Source organism: Giraffa tippelskirchi, chromosome 13, assembly GCF_054371585.1.
Source record: "Giraffa tippelskirchi isolate mGirTip1 chromosome 13, T2T-mGirTip1v1.2.pri, whole genome shotgun sequence".
NCBI classification, from domain to species: Eukaryota; Metazoa; Chordata; class Mammalia; order Artiodactyla; family Giraffidae; genus Giraffa; species Giraffa tippelskirchi.
The window spans coordinates 26970923-26989619 of NC_137287.1; the positions used below are offsets into that span (position 1 = coordinate 26970923).

General features: G+C 49.6%; 1 protein-coding gene across 3 annotated transcripts in view; it reads left to right on the forward strand.

The window, feature by feature from the left end:
- ABCC6 (ATP binding cassette subfamily C member 6) overlaps positions 1-18697 on the forward strand; it is a 61252-nt gene that overhangs the window by 13425 nt on the left and 29130 nt on the right. For all 3 annotated transcript variants that reach the window (XM_081556263.1, XM_081556264.1, XM_081556265.1), the window contains exons 8-15: positions 3317-3520; positions 6408-6585; positions 9997-10158; positions 14547-14639; positions 14830-15033; positions 15607-15753; positions 16405-16492; positions 18557-18632. In XM_081556263.1, the coding sequence (XP_081412389.1) occupies positions 3317-3520; positions 6408-6585; positions 9997-10158; positions 14547-14639; positions 14830-15033; positions 15607-15753; positions 16405-16492; positions 18557-18632 (1152 nt within the window). The remainder of the gene's footprint in view (positions 1-3316; positions 3521-6407; positions 6586-9996; positions 10159-14546; positions 14640-14829; positions 15034-15606; positions 15754-16404; positions 16493-18556; positions 18633-18697) is intronic.

Genomic DNA, 18697 nt, shown 5'->3' on the forward strand with positions numbered 1-18697 from the left:
AGTCATCCCTTCACCTATTTTACCTATGGGAACACTGAGGCACAGAAGGAAGGGGACAGAGCGAACAAGCTGGACCTCAGTTTCCTGGCTCCGAGGCCAGGTTCTGTCAACCAAACCAAATCATTTCCTTCCTTCCTTCCTCCCTTTCTTCCTTCCTCTGACCACAAATCTTTAATAGCATCATGCAGCAGGCCCTTTGCACACATCACTTCTTCTGCTTTTTTCCCATTCACTTGCCAAGTATTTACTGAGCACCAATTCCATTCAGGTGCTGAACTAGATTTGGGGGAGATACAGGTAAAAAGAAAGTATAAGCAAAAACTCTACACACCTGGGTACCACTTTGGGTCAGGCCAGAGGCAGGGGTGGCCCTGGTTGGTGCTCACCCACCCAAGGGTCAGTGGTTACTCAGCCCAGTGGGTGTGCAGTGCAGGAACAGCTCCCAGCATTTGACACGGAGGCACGCTGCATGGACGCCGTACTAGCTTTGTCTCTGATCCATCCTGACCCTAGGCCAGGGCCAAGGAGAGGCAACATCTTGGGGCTACAGGGATGACCAGAATAGAGATGTGAGTGCAGGGTTAGAAAAATGGCTGAATTAGAAATACTGGACAGCATTCCTGCTGGCCTCAGAGGCTGGGGGTAGGGGTAGGCTTCAAGACAGGTAGTAAACTAATATTTGTTTATTTCTTTGCAAGCAGGGTGGTAATGACTGGCTCCTTGTAGCCTTTTGTGATAAAAATACCAAGTTGTCCTAGGACTGCTAGTTAAGATTTGTCCTTCCCCTTCATCCTGAGGGGGGCTTCCCTGGTGGCTCAGATAGTAAAGAATCTGCCTGCTATGCAGGAGAGCTGGGTTCGATCCCCAGGTCAGGAAGATCCCTTGGAGAAGGGAATGGCTACCCCAGTATTCTTGCCTGGAAAATTCCATGGACAGAGGAGCCTGGCGAGCCACAGTCCATGGAGTTGCACAGGACCAGTTAGTTGGGACTAACACTTTCACACTTTACATCCTGAGGAGATGCTCAGAAGATTCTTGAGAGGGGAAGGGGGGACTGGAGGCCCAGCCTGTGGTGGAGGGGTATTCACCCAGTTAGCTGGGCTCTGGGAGTATTAAGGCTGACGTTGAGGGGGCAGGGAATGGGGATGTCTCAAGTTGTCTCTCTGAAGAAAGAGGCCCAGGCATGCCACTGATCCTTAAACTCACTCACGTGGAGGAGGGCTGGGCAGTTTGCTCTGCAGGACAACTGGAAACTCGGTTCTGTTAAAACCGGGCCAGGAGACTAGTTGCACAGGTTAAGTCCAGTGTCAGGAGGAAATCTGGAGAAGTCAGTCCATTCCCAGGCCATGGGTGCTTGACTGAGGGCCTGGCAGCCAGGCCCTGTTTGGATGTTGGGGATACAGCCATACACAAGAGAGCTGAGGCCTCTCGTTCCAGAAGCTGATTTTTTGGTGGAGAAGATGGATACTTGCAAGTTGAAGTCAGTGCTGGGACAAAAATAAGGGTCTGGGATGGGGAAACAGAGCTACTGCAGTTTGAGCTGGCAGGGAAAGTGTTCTTGAGGAGGTGATGCTGAAATGGAAGTCAAGCCTTGGAAAAAGCTGGGCAGAGACATTCCAGATCAAGGGCAGTTTGTGCCAAGGCCCAAGAAAGGTGAGCTGTGGATGTGTCAAGGAGCAGAAAGAAAACCAGCCCAGGAAAGAGGACCAGGATGAAATGGGGAAGTGGGCAGGGGACAGGCCACACAAGACTGTGTCTAGAAATGGAGACTTCTTATTAAACTGTTGAAGGATTTTATGCAAGAAAAAAATTAGTCTACCCACTTGGAGTCCTAACCAGACAGATGAGAAAAGGAGTTGGAGACAGCATGGCTCTGCAGGTGATGAATGAAATGATTCCATCTGGTGGGCAGGGGTGAGCAAGGGTGGCCTTTATAAGAAGGTAATATCCTTCTGGCATTCAAGACCCAAATATCCAAATGTGAGTGGCAGGTCATGCCCAGCTCATGACGGAGGCCAAGCCACAGCTCACCAGAGAGGCCAAGCTAAACCACAAGCCAGGCCAAGTAGGGAGGGGCAAGACCTTGACTTCGTTCATGAGGGCTTGGGTACCTGCACTCATCAAGGGGTTTTTTCTTTTTACTTTTTGGGTGAGGGAGGGGACTCTATGTGAATCATAAGTCAAGGTCTGGGCTCGGGACTTCCCTGGTCCAGTGGTTAAGACTTCCACCTTCCAATGTAGGGAACACAGGTTAAATCCCTGCCCAGGGAGCTAAGATTCCAGGTGCCTCACAGCCAAAACACCAAAACATAAAACAGAAACAATGTTGTAATAAATTCAATAAAGACTTTAAAAATTATCTACATTAAAAAAAAAAATCTTCAAAAAAAAAATTCTAGGCTTAAATCCCTGCTCTGTCCTCCATGTGTGACCTCGGGCACCCGTCACCACCTCTCAGAGCCTCAGTCTCCTCCGAGGTCAAATGGGGACCCTGTGACACCCAGGGGGCGGGGAGGTCTAGAGTAGTTGATGAGCTTACGTGTGTGAAGGACTCATCCCAGTGCCTGGCCCTGGGTCCCTGCTCTCAGCACCACTGAAGTTCTGATGACCTCATAGGCTGTCAGAGCTGGAAGGGACTCCGAGTGGGGCCAGCTCCATCTCTGCATGAGGACACAGAGGCACAGAGAGGGGAGCAGCCTGCCCAAGGCCACACAGCAACTCCATGGCTGTCAAGCTCTCCTTACGGCCCTGCCTCTGGAAGGGCCTGTGGGCCTCCCCCTCCTCCTGTCGCTTCTTTCCCTGTACTTTTCCCTGATAACCCAGGGCCTGGGACCTTAGACGTCACAGCTGCCAGAGCTCCCATCTGTGGTTTCATTCAGACCAGGGGTGCCAGGCTCAGACCTCAGTAGTGATTCTAAGCCGGTCCTCAACCAGTTCTGAACCACCTCAGGGCTGGCTGGGGTGGACTGCTTAAGGGATCAAAAAGTGCTCTGAAGGTTGGGATTGAATGCCAGCCCTTTCATTTCTCAGCTGTGCATCCTTCTGCAGCTTTTACCTTCTGAGCCTCAGTTTCCTCATCTGTGAAATGGGGTAACACCCGAGGGAGCTCTCTGGGGTCTTTTTCTTAAGGTCACTAACCCCATTCATGAGGGCTGCACCCACATGACCTAATCACCTCTCAAAGGTCTCACCTCCTAATACCATCACACTGGGAATTAGATTCAACATGAATTTGGGTGGTGGGTGGGACGGGGGTGGAGACATAAACCTTCAGTCTATTATAAGGGCCCAGAGCTGATTTCTTCTCTCCCTTAAGGCACACCAAGGCGATGGCATTTAAAAGGAAAGGAAGCTGTGGCAAGGAGGCCCCAGAGACGGAGACCCTCTTGCAGCAACAGCGGGGGAAGAGGGGCCCGCTGCTGAGGGCCATCTGGCAGGTGGGCCGCTCCACCTTCCTCCTGGGGACCCTCAGCCTCATCATCAGTGACGTCTTCAGGTTCACGGTGCCCAAGCTCCTCAGGTAGGTCCAGGCCTTGGGTGCCTTGTTGGTGGTCCCTGAACGGTGTCCTTCCAGGGCCTGGAGGGCCTTCAACCCTCCTTCCGCCTCTGCCTAGACCTCTGGTGCTCAAGGCACTGAGGGTGGATGAAAAGGATGCTGAGGAAGAACAGAAATAAACGGAAAACTGACTCCCCTTTCCCTCGGGGAGGGAAAACGAATGCATTTGACCTGACTGCATCACTTTGCTTTCACTGTACCACAAAGGTCCCCCAAAATGAGGGGCTTCAAATCACTTCCTTAGCTTGTGATGGTGTGGGGCATCAGTTCATGCTGGGCTCAGCTGGGTGGTTCTTTCCTTGGCGGGTTCAGTCGTGTGTCTGCAGTCAGCAAGGTGGTCCCAGCTCGGACAGCTCGTCTCTCCTCTGCTGGTCTATCACCCTCAAAAGGCTCGTTCACGGGCCTGCTTGGCAGGGTCCCAAGACAAAGCAAGAGCTGCCTTTTCTCTTGAAGCCGAAGCTGGTTGTACAGCCCAGATTCAAGGGATGGCCTGTTACTTTGCTCAAGCTGCCGTAGCAAAGGACCACAGACTGGGTGTCTTGAACAGAAATCCTTTTTCCGGTGCTTATCTTTTCTATTGTCATTTCTTTCTTTTTTTTTTTGTAGAATTGAAGTTTAGTTGATTTATAATGCTGTGTTTCAGATATACAGCTAAGTGATTCAGTTTCATCAGATTCTTTTCCCTTATAGGTTATTATAAACTACTGAGTATAGTTCCCTATTTTGTACAGTGGATCCTTGTTGGTTATTATTATTTTATGATAGTTAGTGTGTAGCTGTTAATACCAAACTCGTAATTTATCCCTCCCCCTCCCCTTTGGTAACTTTGAGTTTGTCTTCTACGTCTGTGAGTCTATTACTGTTTTGTAAGTTCATTTGTATGATTCTTTTTTAGATTCCACATATAAGTGATATCATATATTTGTCTTTGGCCTACTTCACTGTGTGATAATCTCTAGGTCCATCCATGTTGCTGCAAATGGCATTATTTCATTCTTTTTTATGGCTGAGTAGTAGCCTTCTTTTTAATCTGTTCATCTGTTGATGGACCCTAGGTTGCTTCCACACCTTAGCTATTGTGAATAGTGCAATGAACAGTAGGGTGCGTGTATATTTTTGGATGGTATTAGTGGTAAAGAATCATCTTGCCAAGGCAGGAGACGCAAGAGATGAGGGTTCAATCCCTGGGTTGGTAGGATCCCCTGGAGTAGAAAACTCCCATATTCTTGCCTGGAAAATTCCATGTACAGAAGAGGCTGGCGGGCTACAGTCCACGGTGCCTCAAAGAGTCAGACACGACTGAGCAACTGAGCGCGCACACACACATCTTTCTGAATTATGATTTTCTCTGGATGTACCCAGGAGTGGGATTGCAGGACCATATGGTAGTTTTATTTTTATTTTTTTAAGGAACTTCCATACTGTTTTCTTCCCCAGTAGAAGGGATAGGCTACGTAATCCAGTATTCTTGGGCTTCCCTTGTGGCATAGCTGGTAAAGAATCCGCCTGCAATGTGGGAGACCTGGGTTCGATCCCTGGGTTGGGAAGATGCCCTGGAGAAGAAAAAGGCTCCCCACTCCAGTATTCTGGCCTGGAGAATTCCATGGACTGTATAGTCCATCGGGTCACAAATAGTCAGACATGACTGAGTGCCTTTCACGCACAATTCCTACCCCCCTCACGTATTGTTCTCTATAGTGGCTACACCAATTTACATTCCCAGTAACAGTGTAGGAGGGATCTCTTTCTCTTCATACCCTCTCCAGCACTTATTGTTTGTAGACATTTTGGTGATGGCCATTCTGACCAGAGGATGAGATGGTTGAATGGCATTGCCAACTCAATGGACTTGAGTTTGAGCAAGCTCCGGGAGATGGTGATGGACAGGGAAGCCTGGTGTGCTGCAGTCCAGGGGGTCGCACAGAATTGGACATGACCTAGAGACTGAACAACAACAACCCGTCGAAAGTCTAACCAGTGTGGAGTGATCCCTCATTGTAGTTTTGATTTGCATTTCTCTAATAATCAGCAATGCTGAACATCTTTTCATGTGCATTTTGACCATCTATGTGTCCTCTTTGGAGAAATGTCTATTTAGATCTTCTGTCCATTTTTTATTTGGGTTATTTGCTTTTTTGATATTGAACTGTGGGAGCTGTTTGTGTATTCTGGAGATTAATCCCTTGTTGGTCACATCGTTTGCAGATATTTTCTCCCAGTCTGGAGGTTGTCTCTTCATTTTTGTTTCTGGTTTCCTTTGCTGTGCAAAAGCTTCTAAATTCAGTTAGATCCCATTTAAACAAGAGACATTTTTGTCTTCACATCACCAAAGGCTAGAAGTTCAAGATCAGGGTTGTTTCTCCTGAGGCCTCTCTCCTTGCCTTGTACACAGCTGCCTTCTCTCTGCGTCCTCACGCGCTGACTCCTCGGAACACACGCACCCCTGGTGTCTCCTTGTGTGTCCAGATTTCCTCTTCTTCCAAGGGCACCAGTTGTCTTGGATTCAGGCCCCTCCTAACGGCCTCGTTTGAACTGAATGACCTCTTTAAGGGCCCTGTCGTCAAATGCACGGTCATATTCCAAGGTGCTGGGGGTTAGGACCTTAACATATACATTTTGGGGGTCACAACTCAGCCATAACAGATGAGGATAAAACCTCCGCCTGTTGATTGGAGATGTAAGTCATGGTGGAAATGAGCGTGGACAGTGGGAGAAAGAGCTGCAACCATTTTTGCAAAAACAAAAGACCCTCCCGTACTGTCTGGTCCTCCAGACCTGGCCAGGCTTACGCAGAAGCAGTAGCCACAGGCACCCTCTCTTACCAACTTCTCCTTCCTTCTCCTCCTGCAAGCCTCTTCCTGGAGTTTATCGGGGACCCCAGCACCCCGGCCTGGAAGGGCTATCTCCTCGCCATGCTGATGTTCCTCTCCGCCTGCCTGCAAACACTGTTCGAGCAGCAGCACATGTACAGACTCAAGGTGCTACAGATGAGGCTGCGAACGGCCATCACTGGCCTGGTGTACAGAAAGGTGAGCCCCGGGGCAGAGGCGTGGCCTTTCCTCTTTCCAGCCTGTCCCAATTTACACACAGACGTCCCAGCCAAGGAGAGCCATGTCACTGAACCGTTACTCTCATCTGCGCCCCCAAGCACACTCATTCATCACTCTTCTCATAGTTGCTCACACTGCACTCTCACCTTCTTGGTTATTTCTGTAAGACCTTGCGTGATCTGACCCTGAGACCTGTTCTGTCTGATCACATCACATGCTTCCTTCATACCTCCTTCCCTTTCCTCCAGCCACACCAGTCTCCTTTCAGTTCCTCAAGCATCCTCTTACCTCAGGGCCTTTGCATGTGTGGTTCTCACTGCCTGGGCACCCTTTCCCCAATTCTTCATGCAGTGAACTTCCGCCTGTCTCTCTGTGGATAAAGGACTAACCTTTGGGCTGTGTGGAAACCAGATAAAGGTAGGCTGTCAGCTATTTTACCAGGTAACACTGCTTACAGTTGAAATGACCCCTGAGCTACTGGTAAATGGAATCTGGGCTGGAAGTTCTGTCAGTGAACTGTGACAACCTGGAAGGAAGCCAGAGCTTTGGGCTTCTCTCCGTGCGGTCGTCCTTGGAAACGAAGCCCGTGAAGCTGCTGCTGTAAGACATGTTGGCCCCTCTGGCTCTGCAGCCTCTGAGCTAGGGCGACCCAGTCCCCGCTGAGTCCCTTTCTCACACCTGAACTGTCACCTGGGAGAGGAGGGGAGCAAAGGGAACAGCTCCAGGGTGGCCGTGTGAGTGGCTCCTGAGTTTCCCACCACGTGGCACGCTGGGGTCGGGTGTGGCCTGTCCGTTCTTGTGAGTTCACACGTGGAACTAAGGCTGTGGGAAGGCAGTCTAAGGGCTTTGCTCTTCCCATTTTTTTGGAGAATTTCAGGGCAGCCTCTCCATCTCCTGATGGGTCAGAGCCCCCAGTCTGCCCTCTGGGCTGCTTCTGTATTAACCAGGTTTAAAATTAATTAATTTATTTTTGGCTGTGCTGGGTCTTTGTTGCTGTGCTCGGGCTTCCTCCAGTTGCGGTGAGCAGGGGCCACTCTCTAGTTGCGGGGTTTGCACTCCTCATTGTGGTGGTTCCTCTTGTCGTGGAGCATGGACTGTACTGTGCAGGCTCTGTAGTTGTGGCTCACAGGCTTGGTTCCCTGAGGCATGTGGATCCTCCCCGACCAGGGATCGAACCCATATCCCCTACATTGGCAGGCAGATTTTTAACCATTGGACCACCAGGGAAGTCCAGTCATGCTTCCTTATTTTCTGTGTCTGGTGCTTCAACATCTGGGGCCTTGCTGACCCTGGAGGGACTGTCCGTCTGTCCCTTCCGAGGTCAGCCAGTTCCTCGAGGTGGTAAGTGACTCATCAGAAAGCATGCCTTTCACATGCAAACCAACCAACCCTGATTCACACTCCAGCTGCCTCCTTTTGAGGCCCTCAGCCTCTGGCCATTGTCCCTGCCCTAATCACCCCAGGGCCAGGTATCAGACAACAAGGCCCAGTTCCTATGCCCAGAGCAGCTGGAATTGCTCAAACTAGCCGATCCTAAGCCTGCTGAGCCTTTCTGACTTTCCCATAAAAACCACAGCAAGCTCTTGCCTATGGTTCCTCCCACCCTGCCCTACCCCAGTTCTTCCCCAAGTGACCCCCCCATAGCGTGGAATACTCCTTTCTATTGAGATCATTGAGTGTAATAAAGCCTCTAGTCAACATCAGTCTTCTGTGATCTGTGGGCTTGCCATAGTTGAATAATAATAAAACCTATATTTTAAGATATTTATTCATGGCACTCATCATAATTACTATTAAATGATGACCTGTGTACATCTTTAATTTTCTTCCCCAGCTCAAACTCCACTCCCAGGAGATCAAGCACCTCGCCTCTGTTGACCTTAGAACTCAGAGTGAGGCCCAGAGCAGGTGCTCAGTAAAGATTTTGGGGAGAATTTCTATACTTGGTTATTTCCACCTCATCATTTCATCCCCTCACTTCTTCCCTAACACACCCAGCAGAGAGGATTGCAAGTAGAATGTAGTATTCAACAGGCTGGAAGGGGTCCACTGTGACCCCAGAATCAGGGCAAATTTGTGGTTGTTAGAAAAATAGGTTGGTATCTACAAGCCACATTGAATGCCTGGGGGATTCAGTCTAACATTCTGTCTAGCCTCTGTTATCCTGGATTCCAATCCAAGCCCTCTGGATTTGGGCAAGTTGGTCAATTTCTCTGTGCCTCAGTTTCCTTGGCTGTGAAATGGGATTAATAATTCTCCATCTCATTGATTCTAGTTTCACTTTTTCTTTCTTCTTTTTTCCTCTTTTAATCAAGATGTTTTAATTTATTGAATAGTTGGCATTGATTTTTTTTCCCCCAAAGTGACACAAAAATTGTTGTTTACTTGCTAAGTCATGTCCAACTCTTTTGTGACCCCATGGACTGTAGCCTGCCTGGCTCTTGTGTCCATGGGATTCTCCAGGCAAGAATACTGAAGTGGGTTGCCATTTCTTCCTCCAGGGGATCTTCCTGACCCAAGGATTAAACCTGTGTCTCTCGGGTCTCCTCCATTGGCAGGTGGATTCTTTACCCCTGCACCACCTGGGAAACCCTATGTCCTAGGCACTGTGAGAAATAAATGAACATTTTCATCATTTTTTCCATGATGGGACACAACAGACAGCTGTATGAAACAGGCACAGTATGTGTCATTTAATCTAAAACACTGTGGGTAAAACACTCTGTATTTTTGTATGAGGCTTCCCTGGTGGCTCAGTGGTAAAGAATCTGCCTGTCAGTTCAGGAGATGTGAGTTCAATCCATGGGTCGGGAAGATCCCCTGGAGAAGGAAATGACAACCCACTTGAATAGTCTTGCCTGGAAAGTCCCACTGACAGAGGAGTACGGTGCGCTACATTCCATAGGGCTACATGTCATAGAGTCACAAAAGAGTCGGACACAACAGAGCCTGAGCGACTGGGCACAGAACAGCACAGCTAGGACACAGCGCCCAGCAGATGGCTACCATCATCATCATAAATCCAAGGTTTTGATGTAGTGTGTTATTGTTCTAGTACTTTAGGGATTTCACAGTCTTTTCATTTTTGTCATCTCCCTGGATTGTTACAGTGGTTCTGGGAGTTGGGCCTAGGAGAGTTTATTAGCCCACTTTACAGATGAGTAAACTGAGGCTCAGATGGTAAAGAAACCTGCCACAGGCAGCAGGGGCAGCATAACTCAGACCCCAGCCTGCCGGGTGGCTGTGCTCTTGCTCAGTCCAAGTCGTCGGCCTCTCTGCCTTCTAGCACCTCCCTTCCTCCACTGGTCCCCCTGCCTCCACAGGCATCCCTACCTGCTCACCACCCCCGCTTCCCTCCGACTCAGGTCTCCATGTGCCTGCCCCTCCCAGGTCCTGGCTCTGTCCAGCAGCTCTAGGAAGTCCAGTGCGGTGGGGGATGTGGTCAACCTGGTGTCTGTGGACGTGCAGCGGCTGACCGAGAGCATCACCTTCCTCAATGGGCTGTGGCTGCCGCTCATCTGGATCGTCGTGTGCTTTGTCTACCTCTGGCAGGTGAGCTGGGGCAGAGGGAGCAGGATTTGAGCGGAACCCTCCTCCTCCTCGTCCTCTTTAATCCTGTCTTTGTCTGCACCCTGTGCACTGATGTTGTGGCCAAAGTCTCAGGCCAAGGCGGCCTTCACTTCACTCTGGGCAGGATGCTCACCTGTCTGGGCCTCAATTTCCTCGTCTGTCAAATGATGATGATGGTGATGACGTTGGCACTTTGGGGGTGTGATATTGGGGCTTCACAGGTGGCGCTAGTGGTAAAGAACCCGCCTGCCAATGCAGGAGATATAAGAAACATGGGTTTGCTCCCTGGGTCAGAAAAGTCCCCTCAAGAAGGAAATGGCAACCCACTCCAGTATTCTTGCCTGGAGAACCCCATGGACAGAGGATCCCGGCAGGTTACGATCCACAGGGTCACAAAGAATCGGACACGACTGAAGTGACTTAGCACGCGTGTATGCAGGCACGCACGCATCAGGATACCAAGTAGGCTGGTTAGGCACGTTTTGAAGTTATCAGTAATGCTAGGGCAGCAGCAGCACCACCACCAACAACAAAAACAAAACAGAAAATTTAGGGGCAGGAATTTACTACTTAGTTTTCAAAACGCACAAAGTAGCCATTGGGGGGTGGTGGTGGGGAAATCAGAACTTTTCTGACTCCCTTACATCTGTTTTGTGATGTAGGACTTTTTTTGGTTGCCCGCGCAGCTTGTGAGATCTTATTTCCCTAACCAGGGCTTGTACCTGCACCCTTGGCACTGAAAGCCTGAAGTCCCAGCCACTGGACAGCCAGGGAATTCCCTTGTTTTAATATTTTTAATTAAAATCACAGACCTTGCAGTGAGTTCATACCCTGTTTTATCACTTGCTAGTTGTGAAACGTTCCCATAACTAGCCTCCCTGTGCCTAATTTCCTCATCTGCAAAGTAAGTAATAACGACGTATAAACTCTCTGGCAAAAATGCTACAAACGGTAACCCCAATGCCCACCCCTCCCCTTTTACCAGGGTCTGCTGGTGACTTTTTGAAGTTAGAGACCGTCTGCCAAGAGGCAAAGTGATGGGTGGTGTCATCTGCAGATTCACTGGGGTCATTTGGTCAGCCTGCTTCACTGCCCTGCATCTTCCCCCATGTCCTTCCTCCTTTTCTCTCCAATAGTAACAGTTAACATCTAAGTACTTGCTGAGCACCCACTGTGTGTGCTAGGTCCTGAACTGCAGGGTGGCAAGTCAAAAAGCATCCAGGCTCCAAGCTTTTATGGGGGTGGGGTGGGGGTGGAAGCAGCAGCAGAGGCATGATAATGATGATAACACATAACTGGTATTCTGGAACATTCCACACACTCACAGTCAGTAAGCCACCGACACACCCACCCAGGGGCCCATGAAACCCGGCATGCAGGCCAGATCCCCCACCTGTTTATGTGCAGACCTCAGGCTGTACAAAATGATGAATAACTTTTCCAAGAGAGACCCTACTGCCCCCAACATCATACCCTGCATGTGGAATTAAAGTGCCTCTACCCTTCAGCTGATGAATTCAGTGAGCACTTAGATAGTGAGACAGAGCTGTACCCTAAGTGTTTGTCTTGTTGATTACACATGGGGGTGGAGCACTTTAAAGATCTTCAACTCGGCTCCAGGTGTGGGTGTCAGGCTCACAAACTTTTCTGTAGAGGACTAGGTCCTCTGCAAAGTTGTGTTGGTTTTTGCTGTACAAGTCAAATCAGTCATGACTATAACTATAACTATATATATCCCCTCCCTCTGGAGCCTCCCTCCCACCCCCCTTCCCATCCCTCTAGGTCATCAGAGAGCCAAGTTGGGCTCCCTGTGTTATACAGCAGCTTCCCACTAGCTGTCTATTTTACACATGGTAGTGTATATATGTCAACGCTACTCTCAATTCATGCCACCTTCTCCTTTCCCTGCTGTGTCTACAAGTCTGTTCTCTACATCTGCATCCCCATCCCTTCCCAGCAGATAGATTTCTTAGTACCATTTGCCTAGACTCCAATGTGTATTAACATGCGATATTTGTTCTTTTTCTTTCTGACTTTACCTCACTCTGTATAACAGGCTCTAGATTCATTCACCTCACCAGAACTGACTCAAATGTGTTCCTTTTTCTGGCTGAGTAATATTCCATTGTATATAGGTACCTCATCTTCTTTATCCATTCATCTGTTGATGGATATCTAGGTTGCTTCCATGGTCTGGCTGTTGTAAACAATGCTGCAGTGAACACGGGGGTACATGAGTCTTTTTGAATTGTGGTTTTCTTAGGGTATGACATTGTGGGGGCAGTAGGCTCTCTCTTAAGACTATTCAACTCTGCCCCTCTAATGCACAAGCAGCTACAGATCCTACTAATCAAACAGGCCTGGTGGTGTTTCAATAAAATCACTTATGGACACTGAAGTTTGAATTTCACATAATTTCCACATGTTATAGAATCTTCATTTGATTTTCATGATCAATCATTTGGTAGTGGAAAAGCTATTGATTATTTTGTAGAGCTTGAAGTCTGCACATAAACAGGTGGAGGAATCTAGCCTGCATGCCGGATTTCACGGGCCCCTGGGTGGGTGTATCAATGGCTTATTGACTATGAGTGAGTGTGGAATGTTCCAGAATACCAGTGGTGTGTTATTGTCATTATTGTGCCTCTGCTGCTACTTCCACCCCCACCCCCCCATAAGGGCTTGGAGCCTGGATGCTTTTTGACTTGCCACCTGCAGTCTAGGACCTAGCACACGCAGTGGGTCCTCAGCAAGTAAACAGATGTTAGCTGTTATTATTGGAGAGAAAGGGGGGAAGGACACGGGAGAAAATGCAGGGCAGTGAAGCAGGCTGACCAATGACCCCAGTGAATCTGCAGATGACACCACCCATCACTTTTGTCTGCCTCTTGGCAGACGGTCCCTAACTTCAGAAAGTCACCAGGAGACCCTGGTAAATGGGGGAGGGGTGGGCATTGGGGTTAGCATTTATAGCATTTTTGCCAGAGAGAGTTTATTTAACGTTCTGTTCACAGCCTTTGAGTATTCTCCCAGCTCTGGCAGGTGTTTGCCTTCTGGGAGCCTCTCCATGTGACCCCTGGGTGGCGATATTGCCGCATAAATGACACAGACTGGCTAGCTGTTTCATTTTACTGTTTCAACTACATAAAAATCATTTATCCTCTTGGCCACTTTCACATTTTCCAGAGAGAGAAACCAAAGAGTGAGGGAAGAGACCTGTCCCTGGTCACAAAGCTGGTGGGGGGCAGGGCTGCCAGAGAAAATACAGGACATCCAACTAAAGGTGAATTTCAGATCAACAGAAATATTTCTTATTATAAGTCTATCCCAAACATGACATGGGATATATTTACACTAAAAACTTATTTGCTGTTTATCTGAAATTCAGAGTTAACTGGGCTTGCAATTAAATATATTTATTTGCTAAACCTGGCAACCCTTGTGGGGGTGAAGTGAAGATTCAGCTAATGATTGTACAACAGTAGCACCTGCTACAGGCGGTGGAAACAGCTCCATTCCCCTCTAATAGGAGCAAACTGCAGCTTAGGGAGGGTTAGTATCTTGCCCAGGTGTTGTTGTTCAGTCGCTCAGTCATGTCTGACTCTTTGCAAGCCCATGGACTGAAGCACACCAGGCTTCCCTGTCCATCACCAACTCCCGGAGTCTACCCAAACCCACATCCATCGAGTCGGTGATGCCATCCAACCATCTCATCTTCTGTCGTCCCCTTCTTCTCCTGCCTTCAATCTTTCCCAGCATCAGGGCCTTTTCTAATGAGTCGACTCTTTGCACCAAGTGGCCAAAGTATTGGAGCTTCAGCTTCAGCAACAGTCCTTCCAATGAATATTCAGGATTGATTTCTTTTAGGATTGACTGGTTTGATCTCTTTGCAGTCCAAATGACTCTCAAGAGTCTTTTCCAACACCACAGTTCAAAAGCATCAATTCTTTGGCGCTCAGCCTTCTTTCTGGGTCCAGCTCTGCCCAGGGTCACACCAAGTGTGGCATAAATTCAGGATTGGAACCCAGACCCGCATCCAGAGTCTGTTTTCACCAACGTTGCCAGGCACAACCCTGCCCACCTGGATGTATGTTGTCATGACTATGACCACCCCCTCCATCATGTGAGGTTCATAATTTTTCCCTCCACCACCAAACACAGGTGGACTCCATCTTCCACATGTGTTTCCTTCTAAGGAGCCCAGGAGTCCCGGTCTCTATGACCTGGTGCCTGCTGTCATTGGACTCTCTGACACCTCACTGCCTTAGGACCCGAGTCTGAGCATCACAACCACCACTCCCCAACCAGCCTTGTATTGACAGCTGGGCTCCTGGAGGCGTCTCATGACATCCAGCCCCCTCTTTACCCAGCTTCTAGGACCGTCTGCCCTCACCGCCATCGCTGTCTTCATGAGCCTCCTCCCTCTGAATTTCTTCATCACCAAGAAGAGGAACCACTATCAGGTCTGGCATTTGGAAGAAGGGACACTCCAGGCTGGAAGTGGGTGGCAAGTCTGCAGGTCTCAGGACTCGTGCTGGTGCAGGGCAGGGGGGAGGAGGGAGGTGCAGGGTAGGGGTGGGGGCTTGTGGCAGTTGCAGAGAAGGAACATTCCAGACTTCCTATCCTCTCCTCTCTTCTTCCCTCTGGACCCAGGAAGAGCAAATGAGGCAGAAGGACTGTCGGGCGCGGCTCACCAGCTGCATCCTCAGGAACGTGAGGACGGTCAAGTACCACGGCTGGGAGGGAGCCTTTCTGGACAGAGTCTTGCACATCCGGGCCCAGGAGCTGGGTGCCTTGAAGACCTCCAGCCTCCTCTTCTCCGTGTCTCTGGTGTCCTTCCAAGTGTCCACGTTTCTGGTGATGTCCCTCTGGTCCCCCTGCAGAGCAAGGACTGAGGGAGGGAGTGCTGGGGGTGCGGGATGAGGGCTCCCCACATAGGATCACAGGGTCACCATCACACCGAGTGACTGTCACAGACTGACCATCACCTAGCATGACCATCGTTATCAACAACACCTGGAAACTACCACCACCAACCCATGGATATGAAACCCCCCCCCACTGACATTTAGAACCACAAGTGCCACCAGGATCCAGAGCGCCCCGTGGTGGCTGATACCTGCAACTTGAGTCATCTTCCCAGAGTCTAGAGCCATAAATCCCACCGTTGTCTGGAACCATGAAAATGCTGACAAGATGGAAAAATGCACTGTTGTCCAATACCTAGAACTAAGAATGTCTGATACTAAGAGTGGGGGCCACATACACACAACTCCCTCCATCAATAGCAGAATTTGGGGGACGATCTGGGTGGAAGAGAACCCATTCCAGCATGGCAGGTGTGGCCACATGGCCCCTGGAGACCTGTAGCTAGCCTGCCTTCCCTGGCCACATTTGGCAGCTCACTGTCACCTCCTGTGTCTCACCCAGGTGGCGCTCGTTGTGTTTGCTGTGCATACTCTGGTGGCCGAGGAGAACGCCATGGACGCCGAGAAAGCCTTCGTGACCCTCACGGTTCTCAACATCCTCAACAAGGCCCAGGCTTTCCTGCCCTTCTCCATCCACTCCGTCGTCCAGGTGAGGCCGCGGGGAGGGGAGGCTGTCCGGGAGGAACCTGGCAGGCTGTGCTGAAACAATGAAACAAAACAGGGAAAGAGATGGGCGGTCACAGGGAACAGTGGGAAGAAGCCAGCAAACATCCTCAAAATAGGCAGCATCACCTTTCTAGCAAATCCATCTGCGAGGATTCATTCTGGTCCCTTTTTTACATTAATACAAAGGGATTTCATTTCATTTCTCTTCCTTTACTGTCTCTATTCACACTGTGCCTCCTTGGGGCATGATGAAAATAAGAAAACTGCTCCAGCTGAGACATTCCTATTTATTCTTTCATCCCTGAAGATGGGCTTGGGGCTGGGAGTGGAGACACCCCCAGGTGGACAGAGTTTGTAATCGTTCCTGATGACAGCCAATCAAAAAAGCCATGGTCCTCCTCCCTGGTCTGGTCTGCAGAATGGAAGCAAGGAGGTGGGAGGTCACCACCAGCATTGTGCCAACCTCATGCGCTTCATTGTCCATGACCTGGAGAGCTTTGTGCTGCTGCCTTGTAAACGCATAGGGCTTGGTAGGCAGGAAGCTTTCCCACTATCCTGAGGCACCCAACACCCAAAGTCTGAGTTCCTTTGTGGCCCTTACGGTACAGCTGACCTAAGGCTTTGGTTTCTCCAGGCCCGGGTGTCCTTTGACCGCCTGGCTGCCTTCCTCTCCCTGGAAGAAATTGACACTGGGGCTGTGGACTTGAGTCCCTCCAGATGCGGTGAGAGCTGAGTTCAGCAGGAGGGGGTGGGAGAGACAGGAGAACCAGCAGGGCCCCCCTTCCCACTGGTGGAATACCAGGACCCCAGCTGGGGGCTGCCAGCGATGGGGTGTGCAGACTTGCTGTAGGCTGTTACTTGGAAACGGGCACTGTGTAGGAACCCTCCCCTTGTGACTAAGGAAGCATCAGGTTGCTTACCTAGAAATCATCCGAATCCAAATTCTGGCTCCAGCACAGACCCCAGGGTGGGTGACCTTGACCAGTTATTAATCTGCCTGAGCCTCAGTGTTCCCATCTGCAAAATGGACATGGTTATCATCACAGCAGCTCTGCACAGGATTGTTGTGAGGGTTGAATGGGTCCTCTGAAGCCTCTCAGTTAGAGCAGGGCTCTGCACCAAGTCATCATCCAATGCATTTTAGTTATTATTAGAATTATTATTGGTAAAATTCCTCTTTGCTGAAAGAAGTCAGCAAAGAGACCTCTAAATAACCCCAAATTGGTGTTTCTGAGGCTCTTCTCGGCTTTGGCACGTTTTCAGCTGGGCACAGCCCTGTTTAGTCAAATTGGTGTGATTCAGGCGTTTGGAGGTGGACGCTGGCTTGGAATCCCAGGACTGCCTTGCCCAGCTTTGTGGCCCAGGCAGTAACAGCCCCACTCCTGGCCTTTGTTCCCCACTGTGGCAACCCACCTCCACCAGAATCGTCCTGAGGGTCACCAAGAGAGAGCAGGCCCCCGACTTTCTGGAGCTGCCTGATAACTAGCTTAGGGTCCAAGAGGTCATGCCTGTATCCCGGCAGGAGGGCCCCGTGGACCCTGGACCAGAAACCCCTGAGTGTTATTTAAGTCATGACTCTGACATCCTTGGTCACCTGCCTGCGACCAGAGCCTCACCACGCTCCCACACCCCCACCCCAGTCCTTGCTCTTCCCATGAAGGTGTGTGACAGTGAGGTTAACACAAGCACCAACAGCTGGCAGTGACCGAGCATTTACCATGAGCCAGCACTTTGGAAGTGCTTTACTTAGTGATGACCCCCTCGCCCCTCACCATGATACCACAGGGTAGGTGCTCCCCTGACCCACCCACTTTACAGGCAGGAAAATGACACATCCCCACACCCCAGATTGTTAAGAAAGAATGAGCCCCCAGAGCACAGTAGCCAAAATCACAAGAAAAACACAGAACTCCCAGTTAAATCTGAATTTCACATATTAAGAAATTCGGATTTTTTAGCATAAGTATCTCCCATGCAACGTGTGGGGCAAAATTATCCTGAAAAAGTACTCATGGTGTATCTGAAATTCAGATATAACTGGGCATCCTGCAGTGTGTCTGAAATCCTCCCCTAGAGACCATCCAATTCAGTGGGTGTCAGTAGTGTTGACTGCTTATTAAATGTAGGATTCTCAGGCCTCATCCTCAAGGAGAATCTCCTTTATTGGTTTGAGCTGAACCATCGAGAGCTTTGTGTTTTTTTAAAAAAATCTTTCCAGGTGATTCTAAATGTGTATTCAAGGTCTGAAACCACTAATCTGGTGCCTCCCTTGTTACACAGATAAAATATCTAAGACCCAGAGACATGGGGAGACTATATGTCCCTGGTTACATCAATGGTCCCAGTGAAATTAATAACACACCATTTCCAGAGTCCTGGATCAGGTGATAAATTGTATCAGCTGCCCTCTAACCTTTTCTGTGAAGGACCCAGTTGTACATATTTTAAGCTTTCCAAGTCCTTTTTTCTCTGTCATAACTGCTCACTTCTGCCTTTCTAGTGTGAAAGCAACCCCAGGAATACATAAATGAATGGGCGTGGCTGTGTTCCAATAAAACTTGATAAAAATAGGCAGCAGACAGGGTCTGGCCCCTAGGCTGTTGTTTGCCAACCACTGAGTTATGTAACCATCTGAGAGGGAGAGAATGTGACCACCGCAGGGTCACACAAGCCGGTCCGTAGAGGAACAGTTTGTTTAGTGGGGGAGATTTCCTGCTGCCCGTGGGTGTGCTGGAGGAGGGGCGAGCCTGGAGCATCTTGTGTAACTAGCCTTGTGTGCCTTGTAGCTGCTGGGGAGGACTGCATCAGAATACAGGAAGGCACCTTCAGCTGGTCCCAGGAAAGCGCTCCCTGCCTGCACAGGTACAGGTGGTTTCCCTGGTAACAGCCTTCCCTTGGATGTTGACGAGGTGGGTGGGGGAGGACGG